The 24,825-nt window shown below is 38.7% G+C and overlaps 1 protein-coding gene and 1 non-coding gene across 5 annotated transcripts in view; one reads left to right on the forward strand and one right to left on the reverse strand.

The window, feature by feature from the left end:
* SETD2 (SET domain containing 2, histone lysine methyltransferase) overlaps window positions 1-24,825 on the forward strand; it is a 117,760-nt gene that overhangs the window by 13,197 nt on the left and 79,738 nt on the right. For 2 of the 4 annotated variants that reach the window (XR_010842590.1, XM_067044448.1), the window contains exons 2-3: window positions 17,486-17,528; window positions 18,986-23,343. Coding sequence is in view for 3 of the 4 variants with exons in the window: in XM_067044448.1 (XP_066900549.1) it covers window positions 17,486-17,528; window positions 18,986-23,343 (4,401 nt within the window). In the remaining variant the exon portion in view is untranslated. The remainder of the gene's footprint in view (window positions 1-17,485; window positions 17,529-18,985; window positions 23,344-24,825) is intronic. The other 2 variants (XM_059078154.2, XM_067044447.1) reach the window with 2 other exon arrangements.
* On the reverse strand, window positions 24,261-24,367 carry LOC131764734 (U6 spliceosomal RNA). The gene has a single exon (XR_009337935.1). It is a non-coding gene; the product is annotated as a U6 spliceosomal RNA (small nuclear RNA).

Here is a 24,825-nt window from a genome sequence, read left to right on the forward strand (position 1 = left end):
TGTTTTAGTTTTTGGCAAGGGAGGCATGTAGGATCTTAGCTCCCCAACCCGGGATCAAACCCGCACCCCCTGCATTGGAAGGCGAAGTCTTAACCATTGGACCACCAGGGAATATGGCTGTTTTCACAAAAAAAAGTTGGGAGTTGAGTAGTTGTGAGAGACTGCAGGGCCTGCAAAGCCTAAAATACTTACTTTCTGTCTCTTTATAAAAAAATTTGCATACACTTGCTCCAGAGCACTAATGAACAATCATATATCGAGTGTCTCATTTTCTTTTTTTTTTTTTTTTTTTTTTTTACGGTACGCAGGCCTCTCACTCCTGTGGCCTCTCCCGTTGCGGAGCACAGGCTCCGGACGCGCAGGCTCAGCGGCCATGGCTCATGGGCCCAGCCGCTCCGTGGCATGTGGGATCTTCCCGGACCGGGGCATGAACCCGCGTTCCCTGCATCGGCAGGCGGACTCCCAACCACTGCGCCACCAGGGAAGCCCGAGTGTCTCATTTTCAAGACTGCTTAAGTACAGTTTTTAAATGTGTTACGTTTTCCAGAAAGCATAATCCATCCCAGTTTCATGCTTTTATTTTATTATTTATTTACTTTTTTTTTTTTTTTTTTTTTGCGTTACGTGGGCCTCTCACTGTTGTGGCCTCTCCAGTTGTGGAGCACAGGCTCTGGACGCGCAGGCTCAGCGGCCATGGCTCACGGGCCCAGCCGCTCCGCGGCATGTGGGATCTTCCCGGACCGGGGCACGAACCCGTGTCCCCTGCATCGGCAGGCGGACTCTCAACCACTGCGCCACCAGGGAAGCCCTTATTTAAAAATTTACTTGTTTATTCATTTAATTTTGGCTGCTTTGGGTCTTTGTTGTTGCACGCAGGAGCTCTCTAGTTGTGGCGAGCAGGGGCTACTCTATTGTGGTGCATGGGCTTCTCATTGAGGTGGCTTCTCTTGTTGCGGAGCATGGGCTCTAGGCGTGCAGGCTTCAATAGTTGTGGCACATGGGCTCAGTAGTTGTGGCTCACGGGATCTAGAGCTCAGGCTCAGTAGTTGTGGCTCATGGGCTTCGTTGCTCTGCGGCATGTGGGATCTTCCCGGATCAGGGCTCGAACCCATGTCCCCTGCATTGGCAGGCTGATTCTTAACCACTGCGCCACCAGGGAAGTCCCCAGTTTCATGCTTTTAGAGTGGCTTGGTAAGAAGCCCCAACTTGGCATTAGAGTGATGATATCACAAGTTGGAATAATTACTTGTACTTTATATTTCTCTTTTATGGTAAGCTTTCAAGGAAAGAGTTTTAAACGTTCATGTTGTTCTTCTCATACTAGTCAGGAGAACAGAATTTAACGTGAGGAATTGGTTTAAAGTGGTTTTGGAGAACTAAGAAAATGAAAAGGGGACACTGGGGTAACAGAAAGGCAGAAATAGCTACTTGCCCTAGGGCTGGGAGAAAAAAGGGAAGAGGGTGTGGTTACTAGAACCCAGAAGCTTGGAGTAGGGCCCCTCTTGGAGCTGAAATTTCCAAAGGAGGGCTATTGGACAACTGGTGCTTGTGTGTGAGGAATTGCAGTCAGGCTGGTCTGGGATTTGGAAAAAAGGTAGAAACTGGAATCAACGCCAGGATGAAATGCATTAATGGGTCCATACACATAGGAACTGTGACCAATAAGAAGGAGCATATATATTCCCTCTTCTTCTTCCAGCCTTTGATTCTTCCTCTAGCACATGCTATTACTATCAAAGGAGAAATGTAGTTTATAGGGTCCTAATCATACTTTAACAAACTAGAATGTGGAAGTGAAAGGAGTGAAGAATAGAACTTCATTAGCAGTTAAACCCTAACATACAGAAAGTGGAGACTTTTTCAATTTAGCATTGTCCACTACCCCAAAGTAGAAAAATAAATACTTTCTCATTGTGGTGGCTTCTCTTGTTTTGGAGCATGGGCTCTAGGGGCGCAATTATCGGTTATTTAGAAAGTACGGGGTTCCAAATAGAATAAAGACAATTCATGCATGTTCTGGTTTAGTTAGTGTTTCTCAAACTATCTGTAATGAAAGACCATATGTTTTTTTTTTTAAATTAATTAATTTATTTAATTTATTTATTTTTGGCTGCGTTGGGTCTTCGTTGCTGTGCACGGGCTTTCTCTAGTTGTGGTGAGCTGGGGGGGGGTGGCTATCTTTGTTGCCGTGCGTGGGCTTCTCAATGCGGTGGCTTTTCTTGTTGCAGAGCATGGGCTCTAGGCACGCCGGCTTCTGTAGTTGTGGCTTGTGGGCTCTGGAGCGCAGGCTCAGTAGTTGTGGCACATGGGCTTAGTTGCTCTGCAGCATCTGGGATCTTCCCGGACCAGGGCCCGAACCCGTGTCCCCTGCATTGGCAGGCGGATTCCTAACCACTACACTACCAGGGAAGCCCCATGCTTATTTTCTAGTAGTGAAGACTTGTTAGAGAATATTTCAAATACATAATTCAGATAGCTCACAGTTCTTATTTGTTGAGCACTATGTGGCAGGTGCTCTATGGAGGGTTTCACTTTTTATTTTTTTAACTGAAGTGTAGTTGATTTACAATATTGTGTTAGTTTCAGGTGTACAGCATAGTGATTTGGTTTTTTTGCAGATTATATTCCATTATAGGTTATATTACAAGATACTGGGTATAATTCCCTGTGCTCTACAGTAAATCCCTGTTGCTTATCTACTTTATGTATAGTAGTTTGTATCTGTTAATCCTATACTCCTCATTTGTCCCCTCCCCACCTTGGTAACCATAAATCTGATTTCTGTGTCTGTGAGTCTCTTTCTGTTTTGTATAAAGATTCATTTGTATTATTTTTTAGATTGTACATATAAATAATATCATATAGTATTTGTTTTTGTCTGATTTATTTCACTAAGCATAATATTCTTTAGGTCCATCCACATTGCTACAAGTGGCAATATTTCATTCTTTTTTATGGCTGAGTAATACTCCACTGTGTGTATATATCCCATTATCTTAAGCCAGTCTTCTGTTGATGGGCACTTGGGTTGCTTCCATGTCTTAGCTATTGTAAATAGTGCTGCTATGAACATTGGTGTATATGTATCTTTTCGAAATAGAGTTTTCATTTTTTTCCAGATATATGCCCAGGAGTGGAATTGTTGGATCATACTGTAGTTCTGTTTTTAGTTTTTTAAGGAACCTCCATACTGTTTTCCATAGTGCCTGCACCAGGTTACATTCCCACCAACAGTGTATAAGGGTTCCCTTTTATCTACATCCTCTCTAGCATTATTTGTAGACTTTTTGATGATGGGCATTCTGCCCTGTTTGAAGTGATACCATATTGTGCTTTTGATTTGCACTTCTCTAATGATTAGCAATGTTGAGCATCTTTTCATGTACCTGTTAGCCATCTGTATGTCATTTTTTGGGGGAAATGTCTGTATTTAGGTCTTCTGCCCATATGTTGATTGGGTTGGTTGTTCTTTCTGATATTGAGTTGTATAAGCTGTTTGTATGTTTTGAATATTAGCCCCTTGTCCGTTGCATTGTTTGCAGATATTTTCTGTACGGAGGATTTTAAATAGATATTCCCCGCTCATCATCTTTGAAGTAATTACAGTACTACTATCTCAGTTTTATAGATAATCTGTTTGGCCACCATTTCTCTTAGCATCTTAGGTTAAAAAGTATTAAAAAGTATTGGAGTTGGTTTTCAAATCCAGTTTGACTGACTTTTCAAGCTTTTGCTCTTATATATATTACTGTTATGCCACCTCATCAGGTGTTTTGAAAACATATAATGCGGGAGAAGAGGAATTGGATGGAGCATGCCTTCTGGACAGAGGGCCCTAGAACAGAAAACTTTGGCTGAACCGTGTACTGCTTACAGTGTTTACATAGTGTCAGCTTTGATTTTCAGTGCTCTCATCGGTGTAGATGGTAGGCATGAAAACCAGCTGCCTAGTTCAACTTCTGGGTATGGTATTAGTTACTGTTAATTCTAAGTCATAGACCTGTCATGGTCCTTTTATCATTTTATTTTACCCTTTGTTGTTTCTCTGTGAGGTGTGCATCTGCCTTGTCAACTTGCAGTATTTCTTTGTCATAGAGCATAGGATTTGACCTCTTACAGTGAGTTGTTTATTTCACTTACTGCCCCTCTGTGATGGCTGGAATATTTTAGAGTGGCTAGGGACTTGACGGCTAGGGCTGTAGATGAGCTACATTTTCTAAATTGTAATATAGTATAACTTGACATTTGAGATACAAAACAAAACAAAACAAAAAACCCATGGTATAGAAGTTCTGATAAAATTCTATTTTATGGAATAGCTAGATTTATTATCAGTATACATTATTATTATAATATAGTATATATCTGGAATTTGGTATCTGGAAGTGGAAATTGCATCCAGACTTTTCATTTGATGTACAAAATACTCTATTGTTCTTAGGTTTACCTTGAGAACTCAAAAGATAATTTTCACATGAAATGAAAATTTCCACAGTGGTGCCTTATCCAGAAAGACTGTCAAATGGGTGGAAAATGGATTCAAATATTCAGAATGTTAATATTCTTCTTTCCAAACACAAAACAGTTTTATATTTACCATTGCTGAGTTTTTTTTTTTTTTTTTTAAGTTTCTCACCTTGAGTCTTTTCAAATAAAATGACTCTAAAGTAGGGACTTCCCTGGTGGTCTAGTGGCTAAGGTTCCACGCTCCCAATGCAGGGGGCCCAGGTTCAATCCCTGGTCAGGGAACTAGGTCCCACCTGCCACATCTAAGAGTTCGCATGCTGCAACTACAGATCCCACATGCCGCAACTAGGACCTGGAGCAGCCAAATAAATATTTCTTAAAAATGACTCTAAAGTAGAACTGTGTATTGATGTTATTTGGCAAAAGTTAATTTATGGAAAATACTTCCCATCATAGCATAATGTTTACTGTGGTTACATATTTATGATTTTTAGGGGGGAGATTATTGTTGGGGAGTTAAATTCTTAACAACCATAGAGATAGATGCTAAATCAGGTGGGTGAATCCTGGTGATTACTTTTGCTTGGGTCAAGGGATTAATGCTTAGCCACAACCAGGTAAATGGGCCCTGATTGTGGGTAAGTGAGTGATTGGATGGTAACAGGAATACATATCTTTTGCCAGCACACTTCTTTGCTTGCTGCATGTGCACACATGGTCTCCTGTTGTTTATTTGTTTGGAGATTTGTTATCCTCTTTCATATTGCAATTAAACATTAAAAAATTTTTATTATGGAAAATTTCAAACATTCATACAAGAGAGAATGGTATAATGAATACCCCTTGCCCTTGCCCAGTGTACTTACCCAGCTTCAACAGTTATTAACGTTTTGCCATTCTGTTTTCATCTGTCCCCTACTTTTTTGTTGTTGTTACTGGAATATTTTAAAGCATGTCAGATATTCTCTCATTTCATACTTTAATATATAGAAATAAGAGAGGCTTTAAAAATAACTACAGTGCCATTATCATATCTAATGCAATTGGCAGGAAATATTTAATGTTATTTAGTATACCATCCCTGTTCATTAAAAAAATAGTTATATAATTTTTTTAAAGAATTTTTAAAAATATTTATTTATTTATTTATTTGGCTGCATCAGGTCTTAGTTGTGGCACACGGCATCTTCGTTGCTGCATGCAGGATCTTTCATTGTGGCGCACAGGCTTCTCTCTAGTTGTGGTGCATGAGCTCCATAGAGCGCTGGCTCAGTAGTTGCGGCGAAAGGGCCCAGTTGCCCTGCGGCATGTGGGATCCGAGTTCCCTGACCAGGGATCGAGCTTTGGAAGGTGGATTCTCAACCACTGGACCACCAGGGAAGTCCCATTATGTGATTACTAGATTTCAAATCTGTCTTTATCTGTGATAGTCTCCTTATATGTTTGCTATATATATTTTTGAGACTGGTAGTTACATCAGACCCCTCACCCCCACAACTGCCAGTAGTTTATCAGTTACCTATTGCATCATATGTGGGGGGCACATACCCTGTTGTCTTACTTTTAGTGATATCAGAATCAGTGGATTCTGGTGTAGTCACTCTGATCCATTCATTACAAAGTTCCTCATCAAACTTCCATCTACTGGGTTTTGCTACCATTGACGATTGTTGCATTTATTAGCTCGAATTCTGCTATAAAGTACAGCTATTACTCACCATCTGTTTGATTGCCCTGAAACACAGACACGTGATCATCAGGACTCTAGTTTGAACACTTCTGTTACTCTTTATTTCATGATACAGCCCCTTCTGTTGTTAGGCAGATACATTTACTATTACACTGAATCAAAACACTTTTCTCTGAAACTTTTTACCCTTTTTCTCCCAGTTTTGTGTAATAGCTAATAAATATTTGACTTAAGGAGCAAGGACTCTGCAGTCAAACACCCTGGATACTTGGCTCTGCCACTTTGCCAGCTATAACTGTAAGTTTCTTCATTTGTAAAAGTGGGAATACAAATATGTAGTGTACCCTTCTTAGGTTTGAGGATCAAATGAGCTAGATGTATGTAAAGTATTTAACGAAGTACCTGAAAAATGGAAGATATTCTGTTAGCTACTATAATGGTGATGGTGGTCTAATAATGGGGCTATAAGACAGTAGTATACATAATGTAATGAGGTTACTGAGAACTGTCTTCAGCTCTTTCTGTTGTGATTTATTGACTAGCAGTAAAAATGAATTTCAGCATATATGCATTCTGTGTTTTGAAGGTTATTTGGTAATGGATATCCCCTCTCCTACAATTTGCTAATGAGGAAAATAAAACAGATAATTTAAGAGATGTAACTCAAAGTAATGAATAAAAGTAGTGAAACTCATTTGTATGTAACAAGCCCTAAAATGTTCAAATTAGATCCCCATGCAGCCTAATTATGGGTTTTGGAGAACAAATTGTTTTAACAGGAGAACATAATTCACTTCATTCAAGTGTTCCTGCAAGCTGATTTGGAAGACAAATTTAGAAACAGAGTTCAGGTATATACAATTGTTAATATTAGGGATCTTATTCTTGCCTTTCCTCACTGACTAGGAAATGTACAGTGATACATTCGAGATCAGCTGTGTTTGTTTACAAAGTGATTTCTTGTTTAAAGAAAATAGCTTTACTTACTATCTATATAGACACTCTGCATTAAAGTTGCAACTATTTGGGGGTATAAGGGTAGTTGAGTATGACATGGGGGAGAGAAGTGCTGTTTTGACCTATATCAGAGATAGCTTTGATCAGATGACATACTGTGAGAATATTCCTGCTGTGTAAATGCTGTAATTTTAATGACATTTGTTTTTATTAATTTTTTTCTAGATTTAATCTGTGTACATGTCAGTCGAAACTCTATGTTTGAGATACTATGTAAGTTGAAGATGTGGACTTTAGGGCAAGTGAGAAATAGTGCTTGTGTTTATCAAGTCCATTGGCACCAGTTCAGGTTAGCATATTCATTCCAAAGTGCTTTGCCTAAAGTTTCCAGGCCTTTGATAAAAAGCAGTGGTATTCATGACTTTTTTGTCCACATAAATCACATATATTTCTCATCAGTGTTTTAATTCACTTGTCCTCATGTGTCCTATTTCTTGGATGAAAGTATGGCAAATGTTATAAATTAATTTATGGCCTGTATGGCTTGGTTTTTTCCACAGGTCAGTTTTGAGGTATTTCCCTCTTTTCCTTTGAGAATTGCTTGAAATGAGAAAGCTAAAACCTGGTATTATTGTTAAGGAATTTCTTTGATTCAAAAAGTAATGAGAGGGCTTCCCTGGTGGCGCAGTGGTTGAGAGTCCGCCAGCCGATGCAGGGGATACGGGTTCGTGCCCAGGTCCGGGAGGATCCCGCGTGCCGCGGAGAGGCTGGGCCCGTGAGCCGTGGCCGCTGAGCCTGCGCGTCCGGAGCCTGTGCTCCGCAACGGGAGAGGCCACAGCAGTGAGAGGCCCGCGTACCACAAAAAAAAAAAAAAAAAAAGTAATGAGAATTTATGCTAGGAATGGGACTGGTAAACCCAGGGGAGATTTTACAGTAAGGACAAGATTTTGCCTTTGTCTCTTTGTAGCTTAAACTCTATTTGGGAAGGCAGGAACAATAAATGCAAGTCAAGGCTACGTATGTGATTGTCATTCTGCAAAGTACATGATGTAGGAGTCGAGTTTATTAGTGGCGTCTGGAATGTTAAGGAAAGGCATAGGCACTCAGATAATTGTCAAGTGAATGAAAGTGACTGAGAGGACTAAGATGAGTATGGGAGCTGATAATGTGTATGTGAATGCTGAGAGAGGGAAGGTGGTTGAGAAGAGCAGTTTGCAAAATTATTGAAGTCAAGACTGATATATGTTTGAACTTAGAGGAGACCATTTAACTATTGAAATTTTTAGTGGGGAGTAGTGTAAAGCAAGCCTAAATAGATAGGAAAGTGAGTATGATGCCAGCCAAATATTTACTGAGTACTTTCTATGTTCTGAGTTTTGGGCACTTAAATGCACCTGTGAGCAAGATAAACCCAATCCCTGCCCTAAAGCAGCTTGTATTCTAGTGGGAGGAAACAGGCACTACATTAAAACAAAACAAAGGGAAAAAAACCTCATATTGATAAAGGCCAGGAATAAAGTAAGGCACTATAAGTTAGAATGATGGGGGAATCTCAGAGGGGATAACATTTGGGATGTCATCTTACGATTGAGAAGTAGTCGTCAAAGATCGAGGGTGAACTGTATTCTAAAAGAACTGTATTCTAAAAGAGAACCTTCGGGAATGTTTGAGGAATGGAAAGAAGGCTAATGTGGCTAGAAGCTAGGGAATGAGGAGGAGGGACTGAAAAGAGCTAAGGTCAGAGAGGGTGAGCAGATATGTGCCATATGATTTATGTTTTTGAAAGACCACCTGGCTGTTATGTAAAATTCATAATATGTGTCTATAACAATCATCTTAATTGGTGTATGGGGTTATCATCATTAGTTGCATTTTGACCATGTTACATTTGGGATAAATGAGACATCCAAGGAGAAATGTCCAGTGAGCATTTAGGTAAATAAGTGCAAAAGGTTTGGTTTGGAGATGTGGAAGTCAACAGTCTATAGATGACACTTAAAGCCATGAATTTGGATGAGATGAGGTAGGAGGGAAAAAAGTAGATGGAGAAGAGAAGGAAGGCCAAGTAGGGATCAGGTTTTGGGACACTCCCAACGGGAGGACATTCAGAAGACGCCAACAGATAAGATTAATAGGAGTAGCCAGTGAGGGTAGGTGGAAAAACAGGAGAATATGGCCTGTGAAAGCCTAGGAAAGAAATTGCCATTGGCCCCCTCTTTTTTTAAGGTAAGGCATATAAAAATCTGTTTGACTAATGAGAATGGAGAGAGACAAAGACAGAGACTGATGATAGAGGAGAGGGAATTAATTAGGAAATGAAAGTCCTTGAGAAGGCAAGAAATAGGACACTGAGCAAAGTGGTGGTATCAGTTGAGAGTGGTCAGGGAGATGGTGGTGACTGAGATTTGGGGTAGGGGGATGTGTGAAGTAGGCATCTAGGAAGGTGAGAAAGGGAATTGAATGGCGCAAATCATAGAGTTAGTAAATGTAGAGAAAGGATTCCAACATAGTTATCAAAGTTTGATCTCTTTGCTCTGTTGCATTGACATCCTTATAAGCAAAGTAATAAATACTAAAGAAGGAGAATCAGGAAGTGAGTCTAAGTTGAACTGAAGAAAGAAAAATTAATACGAAAGCCCCTTATTAGCCATTTCATTTATGGCAATAATTATTTATTACCTTGTATCATGGTTATTTGATATACCTCTATGCCATATTACTTCAATAGAGTGTGAAAATCCTGATGGGGTAAGGATTGTGAACTTGACATCTTGCCTTTATAGAACTAATATTGCCTCCTTCAATGGGGTAGATCCTTAAATAATTGTTGAACAAATAGCCTTGTGATTGAGATGTGTACTGATACTTACAATTAACAGTGTTGCTCTTCTAAAATAAGTCATTGGTCAATCCATCAGTGTGGTTGTGTGCTATGGAAAGATATGTTCTGATGCAGTTTCCACATTTCCCTTAAGCCTAGCTAACTCATGGTAGTTAGCTAGGACACCTACTCTGTACCAAAACTTTAGTTTACAGAACTCATTTTATTTGGAAGAGGTTTGCAAACGTGTATGACCGTAGGCCAAGCAGTGAACTAGGTAGATGTGATCTTTTGTGGTAAAAGTTTTACTTATGAAGACTTTATCCCTTATGTACTTTTTCATATCATTGAAGATCTGAGGCATTTTAAGTCTTGAATGTATGACACTGTAAGTGCCTTAATGCATAAGTGTCAAAACATGCATGACTTCAGTGCATTCATTCCGACTTTTTTTTTCCATGACAGATATTTTCATTTGTACCTGTTGGGGAGCAGGTCAAAGATTTAGAAATCTTAAAAGGGAACAAATGGAGGGGCAGGAGGTGGGTGGCTGGAGCTGTGAAATTCCATTTCTTTCTTAATGTCGGGGATAATCACTTGGTACTTGAGTAGGGTTCCTTGCCAGTACTTCTGCGTGGCTCTTACTTGGGCCAGGGTATATACAGCAAACCAATTTTCTTCTAGAGAGCTCAGAGTACTACTTGAAGTGAACCTCTGGGCTAGGATGTGTCATAAGCAATGTTATGAAATACTAGTTTTCGGTTTTGTCCTTGGTGGCATCCTTCCTTTTGTTATCAATCAGTTCTCCTGTCTTATCTCTGAGTTTTCACCTCTTCACAATACTACCTCTGCAATTTTATACTCTATTTATTATAAGGTCTAGTTTTTATGTAGCTTATTCTAATCAGTGCCTACCAGAGTATGAATTTTGAAAGATTTCAAGTAGTGTTTCTTCAGGTAGTGTTTCTCCAGCTGAGGCTCTAGGATCTCCAGAAGTCCATTAGTATTTTTTTTTCTTAACACATTCTTAAGGGGTGAAGGAGTCTGTGAGGATATTTAATAGTTTTTTATATTTTACCTTACGTTGAAAATATACTTTAAAAAATCCATTATTTATTTATTTTTTTGGATTGCTTTGGGTCTTTGTTGCTGCGTGCGAGCTTTCTCTAGTTGTGTCGAGCGGGGGCTGCTCTTCCTTGCAGTGCACGGGCTTCTCATTGTGGTGCCTTCTCTTGTTGCGGAGCATGGGCTCCAGGCACGTGGGCTTCAGTAGTTGTGGCACACGGGCTCAGTAGTTGTGGCTTGTGGACTCTAGAGTGCAGGCTCGGTAGTTGTGGCACATGGGCTTAGTTGCTCCATGGCATGTGGGATCTTCCCGGACCAGGGATGGAGCCCATGTCCCTTGCATTGGCAGGTGGATTCTTAACCACTGTGCCACCAGGGAAATTCCAAAAAAATAATTTTTAATTTTTGAAATAATTTCAGACTTATAGAATGGTTTCAGAAACAATAAGGATTTCTTTCTTATATACCCTTCATCTAGATCCCCCAAATGTGAACATTTTCCCACTTACCTTTCTCTTTTTATACACACACACACACACACACACACACACACACACACAATTACTTCTTTTTTTCTGAAATGTTTGAAAGTTGCAGACATGATGCCTTTTTATCCCTGTGTCTTCCAATGTGTATTTCTTAAAAACAAGGTCATTCTCATATAATCACTGTACAACTCAATTTCAAGAAAGTAACAATACGATTTTCTAACCTACAGACCTTAACAATTATTTTTAAGTTTTAAAATTTATTTCACTTGAAAACTACCATTACCTTTCAGTGGTAATTTTCAAGTACAGTTGACCCTGAACAACATGGGTTTGAACTGCGAAAGTCCACTTATACATGGATTTTTATCAGTAAATGGGTACTACACAATCTGCAGTTTATTGAATCCACAGGTGCAGAACCATAGATATGGAGGATTATAAAATATAAGCATAGAGTTTATGTTCATAAACATATAAACTAGAATTATATGCAGATTTTCAACTGTGCGGGGGTTGGCACCCCAACCCCCCATGTTGTTCAAGGATAAAATATAAAATAAATTTAGATTTAGAAAACAAACTTATGGTTACCAAAGGGAAAAGGTGGAGGAGAGGGATAAGGGAGGTTGGGATTAACACATATATACAATAGATAATCAGCAAGGACCTGTATAGCACAGGGAACTCTACTCAGTACTCTGTAATACCTATATGGAAAAGAATCTGAGAAAGAATAGATATATGTATATGAAAAAAAAAGTGTGGACTTCTGAGATTCTCCCTGAATGTTTTTTATTTGACATATGCATTGTAATTCTATTAGAGGGACTAAAGCTTTCATTCAGTAGACCAAAGTCCTCAGGGTGAATGTTCAATACAGAATCTAAAAGACAGTATTTTGTAAAAATCTACTGCTCTGAATAAAAAATTCATACACATTCAAACTTACTAGGAAAAAAAAGGCCCCTGCATCACTCAGATGTGAGAAACACTGGCTTTAAGTATTATATTTGAGGAATATTTGAATTTTAGTAAGAAATCTTTAAAGATTAAGTAGAAGTTACTCTTTAAAGTCTTTACTTATTAAAATCAAGATAAAATGCTGTTCCTGATTTGTGGTTCAGAAAATTCAATAAACTGAAGGCCCGGATTGAGACCTTCTAGGGCCTCACTTTTGTAGCCTTATATCTCGGTTAGGAATTCTGTCAGATCTTAGGTAAGTTCTCATCCAGATTCTTCTTAAACATTTCTGAGGACAAGGAAACTTAAGTACCCTGTACAGTGACACATTCCAGCTGCAGCTTCCTCACATATTGTTTTTATAAAGCAGTAAGAAGGACTGACAACTCAATAGGTAATCGATTGACAAAGGACCTGAAAAAGCACTTGCCAGAAAAAAGAAAATACCAATGACTTATGAAAAGCTATTATGCCAGTAGAACTACAACTGAAGCTGTATCTAAATATGTTGATATGTAATTATATCCAGGGCTTTAAGTGGAGAAAAGGTAGAGAAGGGTATGTTTCCATTTGTGTATGTCTTTTCTCCTTTAAAAGTAATGTATTTGCTCATATATGCACACAGTTTTTAGAAGGATGTACAAAACTTAACAATAGTTGCCACTATGTAGAGAGATCTAATTTTAGTTGTATATCTTTTTGTATTATAAAGTTTTCCCCTGCGTACATGTGTTACTTTTTCAAATAGAGAAAGAAAACTAATTTAAAATGTTCTAAATTAAAATGAGGTAGAATCTGTCATTCTATACTTCTCTCGGTCACAGGTCCAAGTTTTGGAATTGAGCAAAATAAGACTATTTTATCTTGGAAGTTTTCTGATATTTTGAAATAAATCACTAAGGTTCTGTAAATCAGGGGTCCCCAATGCCTGGGCCAAGGACCGGTAGCGGTCCACAGCCTGTTAGGAACCCGGCTGCACAGCAGGAGTTGAGTGGCGGGCCAGCGAGCAAAGCTTCATCTGCCGCTCCCCAGTGCTCGCATTACTGCATGAACCCCCCCACACACCCGCACCCCAGTCCGTGGAAAAATTGTCTTCCACGAAACTGGTCCCTGGTACCCAAAAGGTTGGGGACTACTGCTTTAAATTGTCTTTTTTCCACAGTAAACAAAAATACTTCCGTTTTAACTATAACCATTTCCTGTGTAACATGGTATTTAGAATAGATTCTTTTACTATCCAACTTGTTTATATTTATGAATATTGTTGATATGGCCAAATATCTCTCATTATACCAAGCCTCCCTTTGGAAACGTCTTATGTTCTAGCCTGAGAAGTTGGTTGGTTGTTGATTTGAATAATCATGTCATTCTTTGGTTCTTTGAGATTGCTATGACTAAAACTCTTAATTAAGTCTTTTCCCACATGTGTCCTGTGACCTAATAGAGATTTGTCTCTGTGTTGACATGGATTAGTCAGAATTCTTTATAGTTCTTTAGTAAGCTGCAGATCTGCATACTGTACGTTTTTGACAGAAAACTGGCTGCGGTATTCCTCTGGTTTTTCTTCTGTAGTAGCTTTTCAAAAGAAGAAATAAGGCACTCTAGCACAATCCCATGCTGGAGACTTAAATGCCTGTTTTCGCATGCCTCATTTTTTATGGCAGGGGCACAGGAGGCTCAGTACTCTTACCTGTGGCTTCCATACCCTTGTTCCAGCAACTTTCCTTTAAAAACCCTGTTCTTTGCTCTTGACATTATATTATTTACCAAAGCAAGTGTTCTTTTTTTTAAAAAAAATAAATTTATTTTTTATTTTTGGCTGCGTTGGGTCTTTGTTGCTGCACATGGGGTTTCTCTAGTTGCGGTGAGCAGGGGCTACTCTTTGTTGCGGTGTGCAGGCTTCTCATTGTGGTGGCTTCCCTTGTTGCGGAGCACGGTCTCTAGGAACGCGGGCTTCAGTAGTTGTGGCTCGCGGGCTCTAGAGCACAGGCTCAGTAGTTGTGGTGCATGGGCATAATTGCTCCATTTTATGTGGGATCTTCCTCAACCCGGGATTGAACCCGTGTCCCCTGCATTGGCAGGCGGATTCTTAACCACTGCGCCACCAGGGAAGTCCCCGCAAGTGTTCTTTTATAAGAAACATTTGTGGCTGATTCTTGCTATTAATTATGGCCTCACAATTTCATTAATATCTTCAAACAGGGCTTGTCCTCTTATTGCTGTGGCATTCTACTCCCCTGGCCACACCTAGGTATTATCTCCTGAAGGGTACTCCAACTCTGAAATATTAGTCTGACCATAATATCCAATTCCTTCATGATACCCTTCTACTTCTCTTTCTGGTTTCTACCAAATCTACTCTTTGAAGCTGCTGCTGTCTTGTCCCTACCCTGTTCCTTCAGTTTATCAGCTTCCTTCAGATTCTACTCCCTATTCTATTATCTGTGGCTCATTCTTGGCAATGCCTTCAATTCTCTCAGCCCCTTGCCTTCTTCTTCCTCTCTTCTAGATATAATGCTGCAAGGGGAAATAACATAAGTGTGCCAATGACTCCGATTATAAATTAGTAATGTCCAACTTGGGGCAGCAACATTGAAGATTATAGTCTGCTTCCATTTTTGTTCCCCACACTTTAATTTAAAAAAATTTTTTCAAGTCTTTTACCTTGTCCCTGCCCCTAACTTTCAACTAATGATGTCAGAGAGAAATATAGGCCAAAAGGAATATTCTTGCTTTATTTTGAAACTTAACTATGTCTTTACTCATCTATATCCCCTTCTCTCAAGATCATTCCCTCCATCACTTGCAGTGATTCCATTTTTTCTTTGATCTAAACACCTCGTTTGCTCACCTGCTGTATTTATGATGAGGGGGGGAAGCAAGGTACAGAATGGCTTGTAATGGTATGATTACTATACTCAAAAAGAAAAACAAAAATCTCTGTTGTAACGCCCTCCCCACACACAAAAGAAGTGTTAGAAGGCTCTGTATACCAAGGTGTTTGCAGCAGTTGTCTCTGGATGGGTTGGATTATGGACTTTTCTTTTTGCTTGTGTGTAATTTGATTTCTATTAACATGAAATGATTTTAAGATGAGAAAAATTTGATATTTTCCCCCACATTTTCTGTATGTGCTTATATTGTTTTTATTATAAATTTATTTTTGAAAATATTTATTTATTTATTTGGCTGCACTGGGTCTTTGTTGCGGCATGCAGGATCTAGTTCCCTGACCAGGTATCAAACCCGGGCCCCCTGCATTGGGAGCGTGGAGTCTTAACCACTGGACCACGAGGGAAGTCCCCTTTTAATTATAAATTAAAAAAATATTATCAAGTTATGGGACATGCCTTGCTATCTTTGTCAAGCAGTTTTCTGATTTCTGAATTGAAATTTTATTTCCTCCCCTCACATGCCCACTCAAGTCCCACATTTATAATGTTTCTTTAGCCCTTTGATCATGTGTTAACTTTGATTACAGCTTGTCAGAATTCTTTTCACTTGTTTATCCAAAGTATAAGTGCTGAGACTTAGGAAAGGGTTCTGGTAACCTTAGTATTTCCAGCACTTTGTGTGTATGGCTACCGTGAAGAAAACCATGAATGCTTTTTCAAAAACGTCCACTGAAAAGAGGAGTACAAATATGAATGACATTCCAAATGCTTGGACATCTCCAGGTTTCTTTTTCTAGTCTTTAAAAAAAATTTCACATGGTACTAATTTAAATCGAATCTAGTATGCCGTATTGTGAGACACAATTATTTTTTTTAATCACTAAGAAAGGAAAAAACTCTGCCAATTAGACTGTGATGTTATTGATAATATGATGCATTGTATAGAGGTGTTATATATGGGAAAAATGTATATCATAGAATTGATGAAATACAACAGTTCTAAGGTCACATCTCTGTAGTCTGTGGTTTTAGAGTAGAAAAAAGTGTTTAACCCTGGCAGTGCTTTAGATCTCATCCATGTATTGCCAACTTTGTTTCTCCTTCATTACTTTGTTTTGTATGGCTACCATGGACTCTGGTGAATGGACTGAATTACGGTGGAGTAAAGCCTACATTTAGGAAAAGGATTTTTAGTACATTTCTTTTAAGAGGCCTTTAAGACAGATTATTGTACTCCAGTCTTGCCACATAGCCTACAGAGACACCGGCTTAAAATACAAATCTGGCTGTTATAGCCTAAAACCCTTTCGTATCTTCTCTTCCCCCAGTGTGCTTCAGTGTACTGGTATACACCAGACTTTGAGCTTTTGATTACTCAGTCAGGACATAGTGTGGTTATCTTTGTTAGAATATAACTGTGAGCTCAGAAAGCCACATGCTCTGATGTAGAGTGTAAACCTTGCATTAAGCAAAGGGACTGCTGAATGGATACCAGAACAGGTTGAGAACCACCAATTCATAAGATAAAATGTTTCTCATCGTAAGAGACCTGGCCTCTGGACCTGGCCACTGCTCCCTACTTTGGCTAATTATTGGCTTCTTTCTGCCTTATGCTTTATACTCAGATAACATTATTTTATAGTTTCCTTGCTCATATTGTTCTGTTTTAATCTCTATATCTTTGCCTGGGATCTTCCTTCATTTAGGATCTCCCTTCAAATACATTCTTCAAAAACTAATTTTTCTTTTAGGAAGGATTCTTTGCATTCCTATCCTTCCACTAAACTGAGTTGCTTATCTTCCTCATTGCTGTTACATTTGTGCATATTTCTATCCTTGTATTTACTCCATTATGTTGGAATTACTTTTATAACAAACTTATATTTTGTATTTACAGGAAACTGTAAGAACTTCTTGAGGGCAGGAACTCTGCTTTATTCACCTTTTCTTTTCATCACCTAACACAGTGCATGACACTATCTTCATTAAACATTTGCTATGCTAAATGTAACTAAGGCTATGAAGGAATGGACAGCCTATATAGAATATACCTGGAGGTTGTAGGTATCCTAAGTTTTAATAAAAAACAACTTACATTTCAATCGGTTTTAAGTATTTATGATTTCTTTTTATTCTTTTGCATGCTTTCTTGGCTGGATGACAATAGAGAAGAAGAAAATGAGGTAAGTATAATTTAATTAGATATTCAGAGATCATGAGCTTGAAAACATTCAAAATTTAGCTATCATTTTGAATGTGAAATGAAGTAATAGTTTTTGCTTAGTTTTGTTTTTGGATCTATAGTAATTCATTCCAGTGAGGGATGTTGTATATCTCAAGAAAATGGTTTTTCAGACTTTGGAGTTTCAAGAGCTTTAGTTCAAGGTAAAGGAAGCTGGCAACTTTGGAGACAGCTTTTTACCTGTTTTTACGCATTGAGCTTCCATGTAAGATTCAATTTGAGAAGTGAATTTTCTTTCTTAAAAAGTATTTGAAGACCACTGCTCTGTGATAATGCGTGTGAAAACATTTACTTTCCCACTTGAATGGTAACTGTATAATTTTGAAAACTGATCTCAGATTTTACCATGTTGAAGTGGAAAACTGTTCTCTTAAATAGCCAGAGTTGATTAAAGAATGTCAGTTAGAAAAATGTTGTAGATGGCAAGTGTACTATCTTTAATTTAGGCTTGAGTTTGTTGCTGTAGACTTTTCTGCTGTTCTGTCTACAACCGAGGTTATGCCTTTAACTTCTAACGCCCATCAGTTCCTTTGGTGGTTTGGCAAATATTGAAGGGTGAAGTCTTCTTCGATGTATACTTTGTAGTTGTCACTTACGGTAGCATCAGACTGTAAATCAGCATGGCCTGGGTGTGTGGGGCCCAGGCAGATGCAGTGGTAGTGTGCCAGGACAGAGTAATTTCCAGGAAGGCAGAAAGGCCTGGTCCCCATTTGGTTACCTCATCTGTGAAATGAGTGAGATGGGAGACTGCTTTATACCAGTGGCTTCCCAAATCTAGGAAATCCCTCAGAATTGCCTGAGATGCTTGTTCTCAAAAAACAAAACAAAATAAACTTTTTTATTCACCTTAGAGCTATTGAATTGTTATTTCCTGGAGTTTTGTCACAGATCTATATTTCTACCAAGTACCCAAGTGATTCTGTGTGATACCAGAAGACCACTGGTTATAATGACTTCTGATGTTTCTTCTCAGATAGGACACAAGAACAAAGTATTTTCATTACTGAGATGTTAGCTGTTGCTCTCTATCCACATGTCCTCTTGTAGTATATCTTGAAATACACATCAGATTATTTTTTAAATTCTCATTAAAAATTCTGCCTGGAAAATAGTTATAAAACTGGATAAAATTCTTTAAGATAAGAATGGAAAAATATGGATAATTGTTGAAACTGAGGATGTGTACTTAGAGGTTTATTAAACTATTCTCTGTACTTTTGGGTATGTTTGAAAATTTCCATAATAAAGAGTTTTTAAAAATGCATGTATAGCTTAATGAAATTCATGCTGTTTGTCATTAAAAAGGACTTTTCATTTCCCTGACATTTTAAACTGTGATGCTAGCCATTTGAAAGTAACTTTATTGTAGTAGTAACTGCTTTTTTTGTTCATTTATAGGCAAAGATTGAAAATGTGCAGAAAACAGGTTTCATCAAAGGACCAATGTTCAAAGGTGTTGCTTCTAGTCGGTTTTTGCCCAAAGGCACCAAGACAAAAGTTAATTTGGAGGAACAGGGACGACAGAAGGTGTCATTCAGCTTCAGCCTTACAAAGAAAACTTTGCAGAACAGGTTTCTGACGGCACTTGGCAGTGAAAAGCAAAATGATACTCCAAATTCCCCAGTTGTACCTCTTCAAGTAGACTCGACCCCTAAAATTAAAATGGACATGGGAGATACATTATCTACTACAGAAGAATCTTCCCCACCAAAATCAAGGGTAGAATTGGGCAAAATCCATTTTAAGAAACATCTGCTTCATGTAACATCCAGGCCACTGCTGACTTCTACCGCAGCAGTGGCATCTCCATCTCCTCCCATAGTACCATTACCAGCAGTCATAGCAGAATCAACAACTGTAGACTCGCCACCCTCATCTCCACCTCCACCACCTCCACCTCCCCAAGTCACAACACCCTCATTACCAGCACCAGTAACAGAGCCAGTGGCCTTGCCACACACACCAGTGACAGTTCTGATGACAGCACCAATAGATGTAGCTGCTAGAGCGTTGAAGGAACCACCAGTTACAATTGTACCAGAATCATCAGAAGTGGACACTAAGCAGGACCCTGTATCTAATAGTTCAGAAGAACACATAACTCAGAATTTGAATGAGCAAGCAGATATTCCTTCACAAAAAGAAGATTCCCATATTGGGAAAGAAGAAGAAATTCCAGATAGTTCTAAGAGTAGTCTGGGCTCTAAAAAAACAGGTTCTAAGAAGAAATCCTCACAATCTGAAGGCACCTTTCTTGGTTCAGAATCTGATGAAGATTCTGTACGGACTTCCTCAAGTCAAAGATCACATGATTTAAAATTTTCAGCCAACATTGAAAAAGAAAGAGATTCAAAAAAGAGCTTAGCAACTTTAAAAAGTGAGGATTTAGGGAAATCTTCACGATCTAAAACAGAGAGAGATGATAAATATTTTAGCTACTCAAAACTTGAAAGAGATGCTCGTTATGTATCTTCTCGCTGTAGATCAGAGAGAGAGCGAAGGCGGAGCAGGTCTCGTTCTAGATCTGACAGAGGTTCTAGAACTAGTTCATCCTATTCTCGGTCAGAACGATCCCATTATTATGACTCTGATCGTCGCTACCATAGGAGTTCCCCTTATCGAGAGAGGGCACGCTATTCTCGGCCATATACAGATAACAGGGCAAGAGAAAGTTCTGACTCAGAAGATGAGTATAAGAAGACATACTCAAGGCGCACCTCATCTCATTCCTCCTCTTACAGAGACCTAAGGACATCATCCTATTCTAAATCTGATCGAGACTGTAAATCTGAGTCCTCTTACTTAGAGATGGAGAAAAGAGGAAAGCATTCTTCAAAATTAGAAAGAGAATCCAAAAGGACTTCAGAAAATGAAGCAATGAAAAGATGTTGTTCTCCCACTAATGAACTGGGATTCCGACGGGGGTCCTCATATTCCAAGCATGGTAACAGTGCTTCCCGTTATAAATCTGCCCCTTCAAAATCTGTACCCAAGTCTGATAAATTTAAAAATTCTTTCTGTTGTACAGAATTGAATGAGGAAATCAAACAGTCTCATTCTTTTAGTTTACAGGCTCCTTGTTCAAAAGGTAGTGAATTAAGAATGATTAGTAAAGTTCCTGAAAGAGAGAAGATTGGGTCTCCATCTCCATCAAATCGATTAAATGATTCACCTACTTTTAAAAAGCTAGATGAATCACCTGTTTTTAAATCTGAATTTATAGGACATGATAGCCATGATAGTATTAAGGAATTAGACTCTTTATGTAAAGTGAAGAATGATCAATTAAGAAGTTATTGTCCCACAGAATTTAATATAAACGGATCTCCTGGGGCAGAATCTGATTTGGCAACATTTTGCACTTCTAAACGTGACACTGTTTTGATGTCTTCTGATGATAGTGTGACTGGATCAGAGGTATCCCCTTTGGTAAAAACGTGCATGCTTTCATCAAATGGATTTCAAAATATTAATAGATGTAAAGAAAAAGACTTGGATGATACTCGCATGCAGCATAGTAAGTCAGAAAGCCCATTTAGAGAAACAGAACCTCCAGTGTCACCACACCAGGATCAACTCATATCTCTGCCAGTTATGACTATAGATTATTCCAAAACAAAAGTTAAAGAACCAGTTGATGTGAGAGTTTCTTGCTGTAAAACCAAAGATTCAGATATATACTGTACTTCAAACGACAACCGCCCTTCTTTGTGTCATTCCGGAGCTGAAAATACTGAGCCTTTAGTAACGAAGATTTCTTCAAATAGCTTTATGAATGTGCATTTGAAATCAAAAACAGTTATATGTGATAATGGAAGTCTGACAGATCAGCACTCAAAATTTGCATGTGGAGAATATAAGCAGAGTGTTGGTAGTACTAGTTCAGCTTCTGTTAATCATTTTGATGATTTATATCAACCTACAGGGAGCTCATATATTGCTTCATCTCTTCAGAGTCTTCCACCAGGAATAAAAGTAGACAGTTTAACTGTCTTGCAATGTGGAGAAAATACATCTACAGTTTTGGATGCTGTGTTGAAGAGTAAAAGCTCAGAGTTTTTAAAGCATTCAGAGAAAGAAATAATAGAAGTAGGTAGTGGCCTTCCTGATTCAGGAAGAGGATTTGCTTCCTGGGAAAACAGGCATAATAATGGACTATCTGGGAAATGTGTGCAAGAGGCTCAAGAAGAAGGGAATTCCATACTGCCTGATAGAAGAGGAAGACCAGAAATCTCTTTAGATGAAGAAGGTGGAAGAGGACATGCACATACTTCTGATGATTCAGAAGTTGTATTTTCTTCTTGTGATTTGAATTTAATCATGGAGGACAGTGATGGTGTAACATATACCTTAAAATGTGACAGTAGTGGTCATGCCTCAGAGATTGTATCTACTGTCCATGAAGATTATTCTGGTTCTTCCGAAAGTTCAAGTGATGAAAGTGATTCAGAAGATACAGATTCTGATGATAGCAGTATTCCAAGAAACCGTCTTCAGTCTGTTGTGGTTGTGCCAAAGAATTCTACTTTGCCCATGGAAGAAACAAGTCCTTGTTCTTCTCGGAGCAGTCAAAGTTACAGACACTATTCTGACCACTGGGAAGATGAGCGATTGGAGCCAAGGAGGCATTCATATGAGGAAAAATTTGAGAGTATAGCAAGTAAAGCCTGTCCTCAAACTGAGAAGTTTTTCTTTCATAAAGCAACAGAGAAGAATTCAGAAATTTCTTTTATACAGCCCAGCCGAAAACAGATAGATAATCACCTGTCTGAAATTGCTCATCCTCAGAGTGATGGGGTTGATAGTACAAGTCATACAGACATAAAATCTGACCCTCTAGGTCATCCAAATTCTGAGGAAACAGTGAAAGCCAAAATAACTTCTAGGCAGCAAGAAGAGCTGCCCGTTTATTCTTCTGATGATTTTGAAGATGTCTCAAGTAAGTCTCGGCCACAGACCACTTTCCCTAACAGGCCAGATAGTAGACTGGGAAAAACAGAGTCAAATTTTTCTTCCTGTGACATCTCCCGAGTGGATGGTTTCCATTCATCCGAAGAGCTCAGAAATCTAGGGTGGGACTTCTCTCAACAAGAAAAGCCTACTACCACGTATCAGCAACCTGACAGCAGCTATGGAGCCTATGGTGGACACAAGTATCAGCAAAGTGCAGAACAGTATAGTGGGACACGTAATTACTGGCAAGGCAATGGCTACTGGGATCCAAGATCAGCAGGTAGACCGCCTGGAACTGGGGTTGTGTATGATCGAATTCAAGGGCAGGTACCAGATTCCTTAACAGATGACCGTGAAGAGGAGGAGAATTGGGATCAACGTGGAGGATCTCACTTTTCAGGCCAGTCCAGTAAATTTTTTCTGTCCCTTCAGAAGGACAAGGGGTCAGTGCAAGCACCTGAAATAAGCAGCAATTCCATTAAGGACTCTTTAGCTGTGAATGAGAAGAAAGATCTTTCGAAAAACTTAGAAAAAAATGATATGAAAGATAGAGGGCCTCTTAAAAAAAGGAGACAGGAATTGGAGAGTGATTCTGAAAGTGATGGTGAGCTTCAGGACAGAAAGAAAGTTAGAGTGGAGATAGAGCAGGGAGAGACAGCAGTGCCTCTAGGCTCAGCATTGGTTGGGCCTTCGTGTGTCATGGAGGACTTCAGGGACCCACAGCGGTGGAAGGAATGTGCCAAGCAAGGGAAGATGCCTTGTTACTTTGATCTGATTGAAGAAAATGTTTATTTAACAGAAAGGTAAGCCAAATTAATACTTGTCGGACAAGTATTAACCTCGTTTTATAGGAAAAAAATTAACTTTCAAAAGTTCAGAATATATGAGCTCAATTGTATGAAATATGGTTGTGTGATAAAATGTAACTTAAAAAATTTAAAACGTGTATTTACCTATTTAAATTTGATGGTGTACAGTCCCCAAATTCCCCCCCGCCCCGCCGGAAGGGGATGTCTAAATTTTTTTTTTTTTTTGATCCCATTACCTCTTTGGTTCTAGAAGTACATTTAAAAAAGTATTTAGACCAGCCCAGGTTTTCTTAAATTTCTTTTACATGTGAAACTGTGGCAGAAAGTGAAACAAAACTCCAGCAAAATGTCTGCTTTTAGAGAAGAAAAAAGTTACGTTGGATATTTTTTTCCTTACTTCTTCATTCTGAACATTTTTTTAACATCTTTATTGAAGTATAATTGCTTTACAGTAGTGTGTTAGTTTCTGCTGTATAACAAAGTGAATCAGCTATACAGATACATATATCCCCATATCTCCTTCCTCTTGCGTCTCCCTCCCACTCTCCCTATCCCACCCCTCTGTGGACACGAAGCACCGAGCTGACCTCCCTATGCTATGCGGCTGCTTCCCACTAGATACCTATTGTACATTTGGTAGTGTATATATGTCCATGCCACTCTCTCACTTCATCTCAGCTTACCCTTCCCCCTCCCCATGTCCTCAAGTCCAGTCTCTACGTCTGCGTTTTTATTCCTGTCCTGCCCATAGGTTCTTCAGAACCTTTTTTTTTTTTTTTTTTTTTTTTACATTCCATATATATGAGTTAGCATACGGTATTTGTTTTTTCTCTTTCTGACTTACTTCACTCTGTATGACAGTCTCTGGGTCCATCCACGTCACTAGAAATAACTCAACTTCGTTTCTTTTTAAAAATATGGAACCCTTCACAAATTTGTGTGTCGTCCTTGCGCAGGGGCCGTGCTAATTTTCTCTGTATCGTTCCAATTTTAGTATATATGCTACAGAAGCGAGCACTGTTCTGAACGTTTTTGAAAAATATCTTTAGGTACTTTACAAGCTGGAACTAGATTAGAATATAGTTTTCTTTTGTCGTGTTTCAAAATCTGTTGCTAGTAGATTAAACTTGGTAATAGCATAACAAGTTTTTAAGTTTTAAATGGTGAAATCCCTAACATGAAACAAGGTATAATGAGACTAGAATAATAAAAACAAATTCCTCTAGAGCACAGATTCTCAGTCGACTTTCTTTCACCTCTCTTCGATAATCTTGTTTTCCCAATGTAAATATATGTTGAATATGCCTTTAAAAAAATTTTTATAGTCTCCTAACCACCTACCTCCTTTTGGAAATTTCTCCTCTAGTTGAGAATCAACTTAGCCATCATCCCTTTAAGCATTCAGAATTTTTTAAAATGAAGACATTTTCCACTGTGGATAAGGTAAAAGACTTCATCTTAAAGTTAGACCCATCA

Source organism: Kogia breviceps, chromosome 10, assembly GCF_026419965.1.
Source record: "Kogia breviceps isolate mKogBre1 chromosome 10, mKogBre1 haplotype 1, whole genome shotgun sequence".
NCBI lineage: Eukaryota > Metazoa > Chordata > Mammalia > Artiodactyla > Physeteridae > Kogia > Kogia breviceps.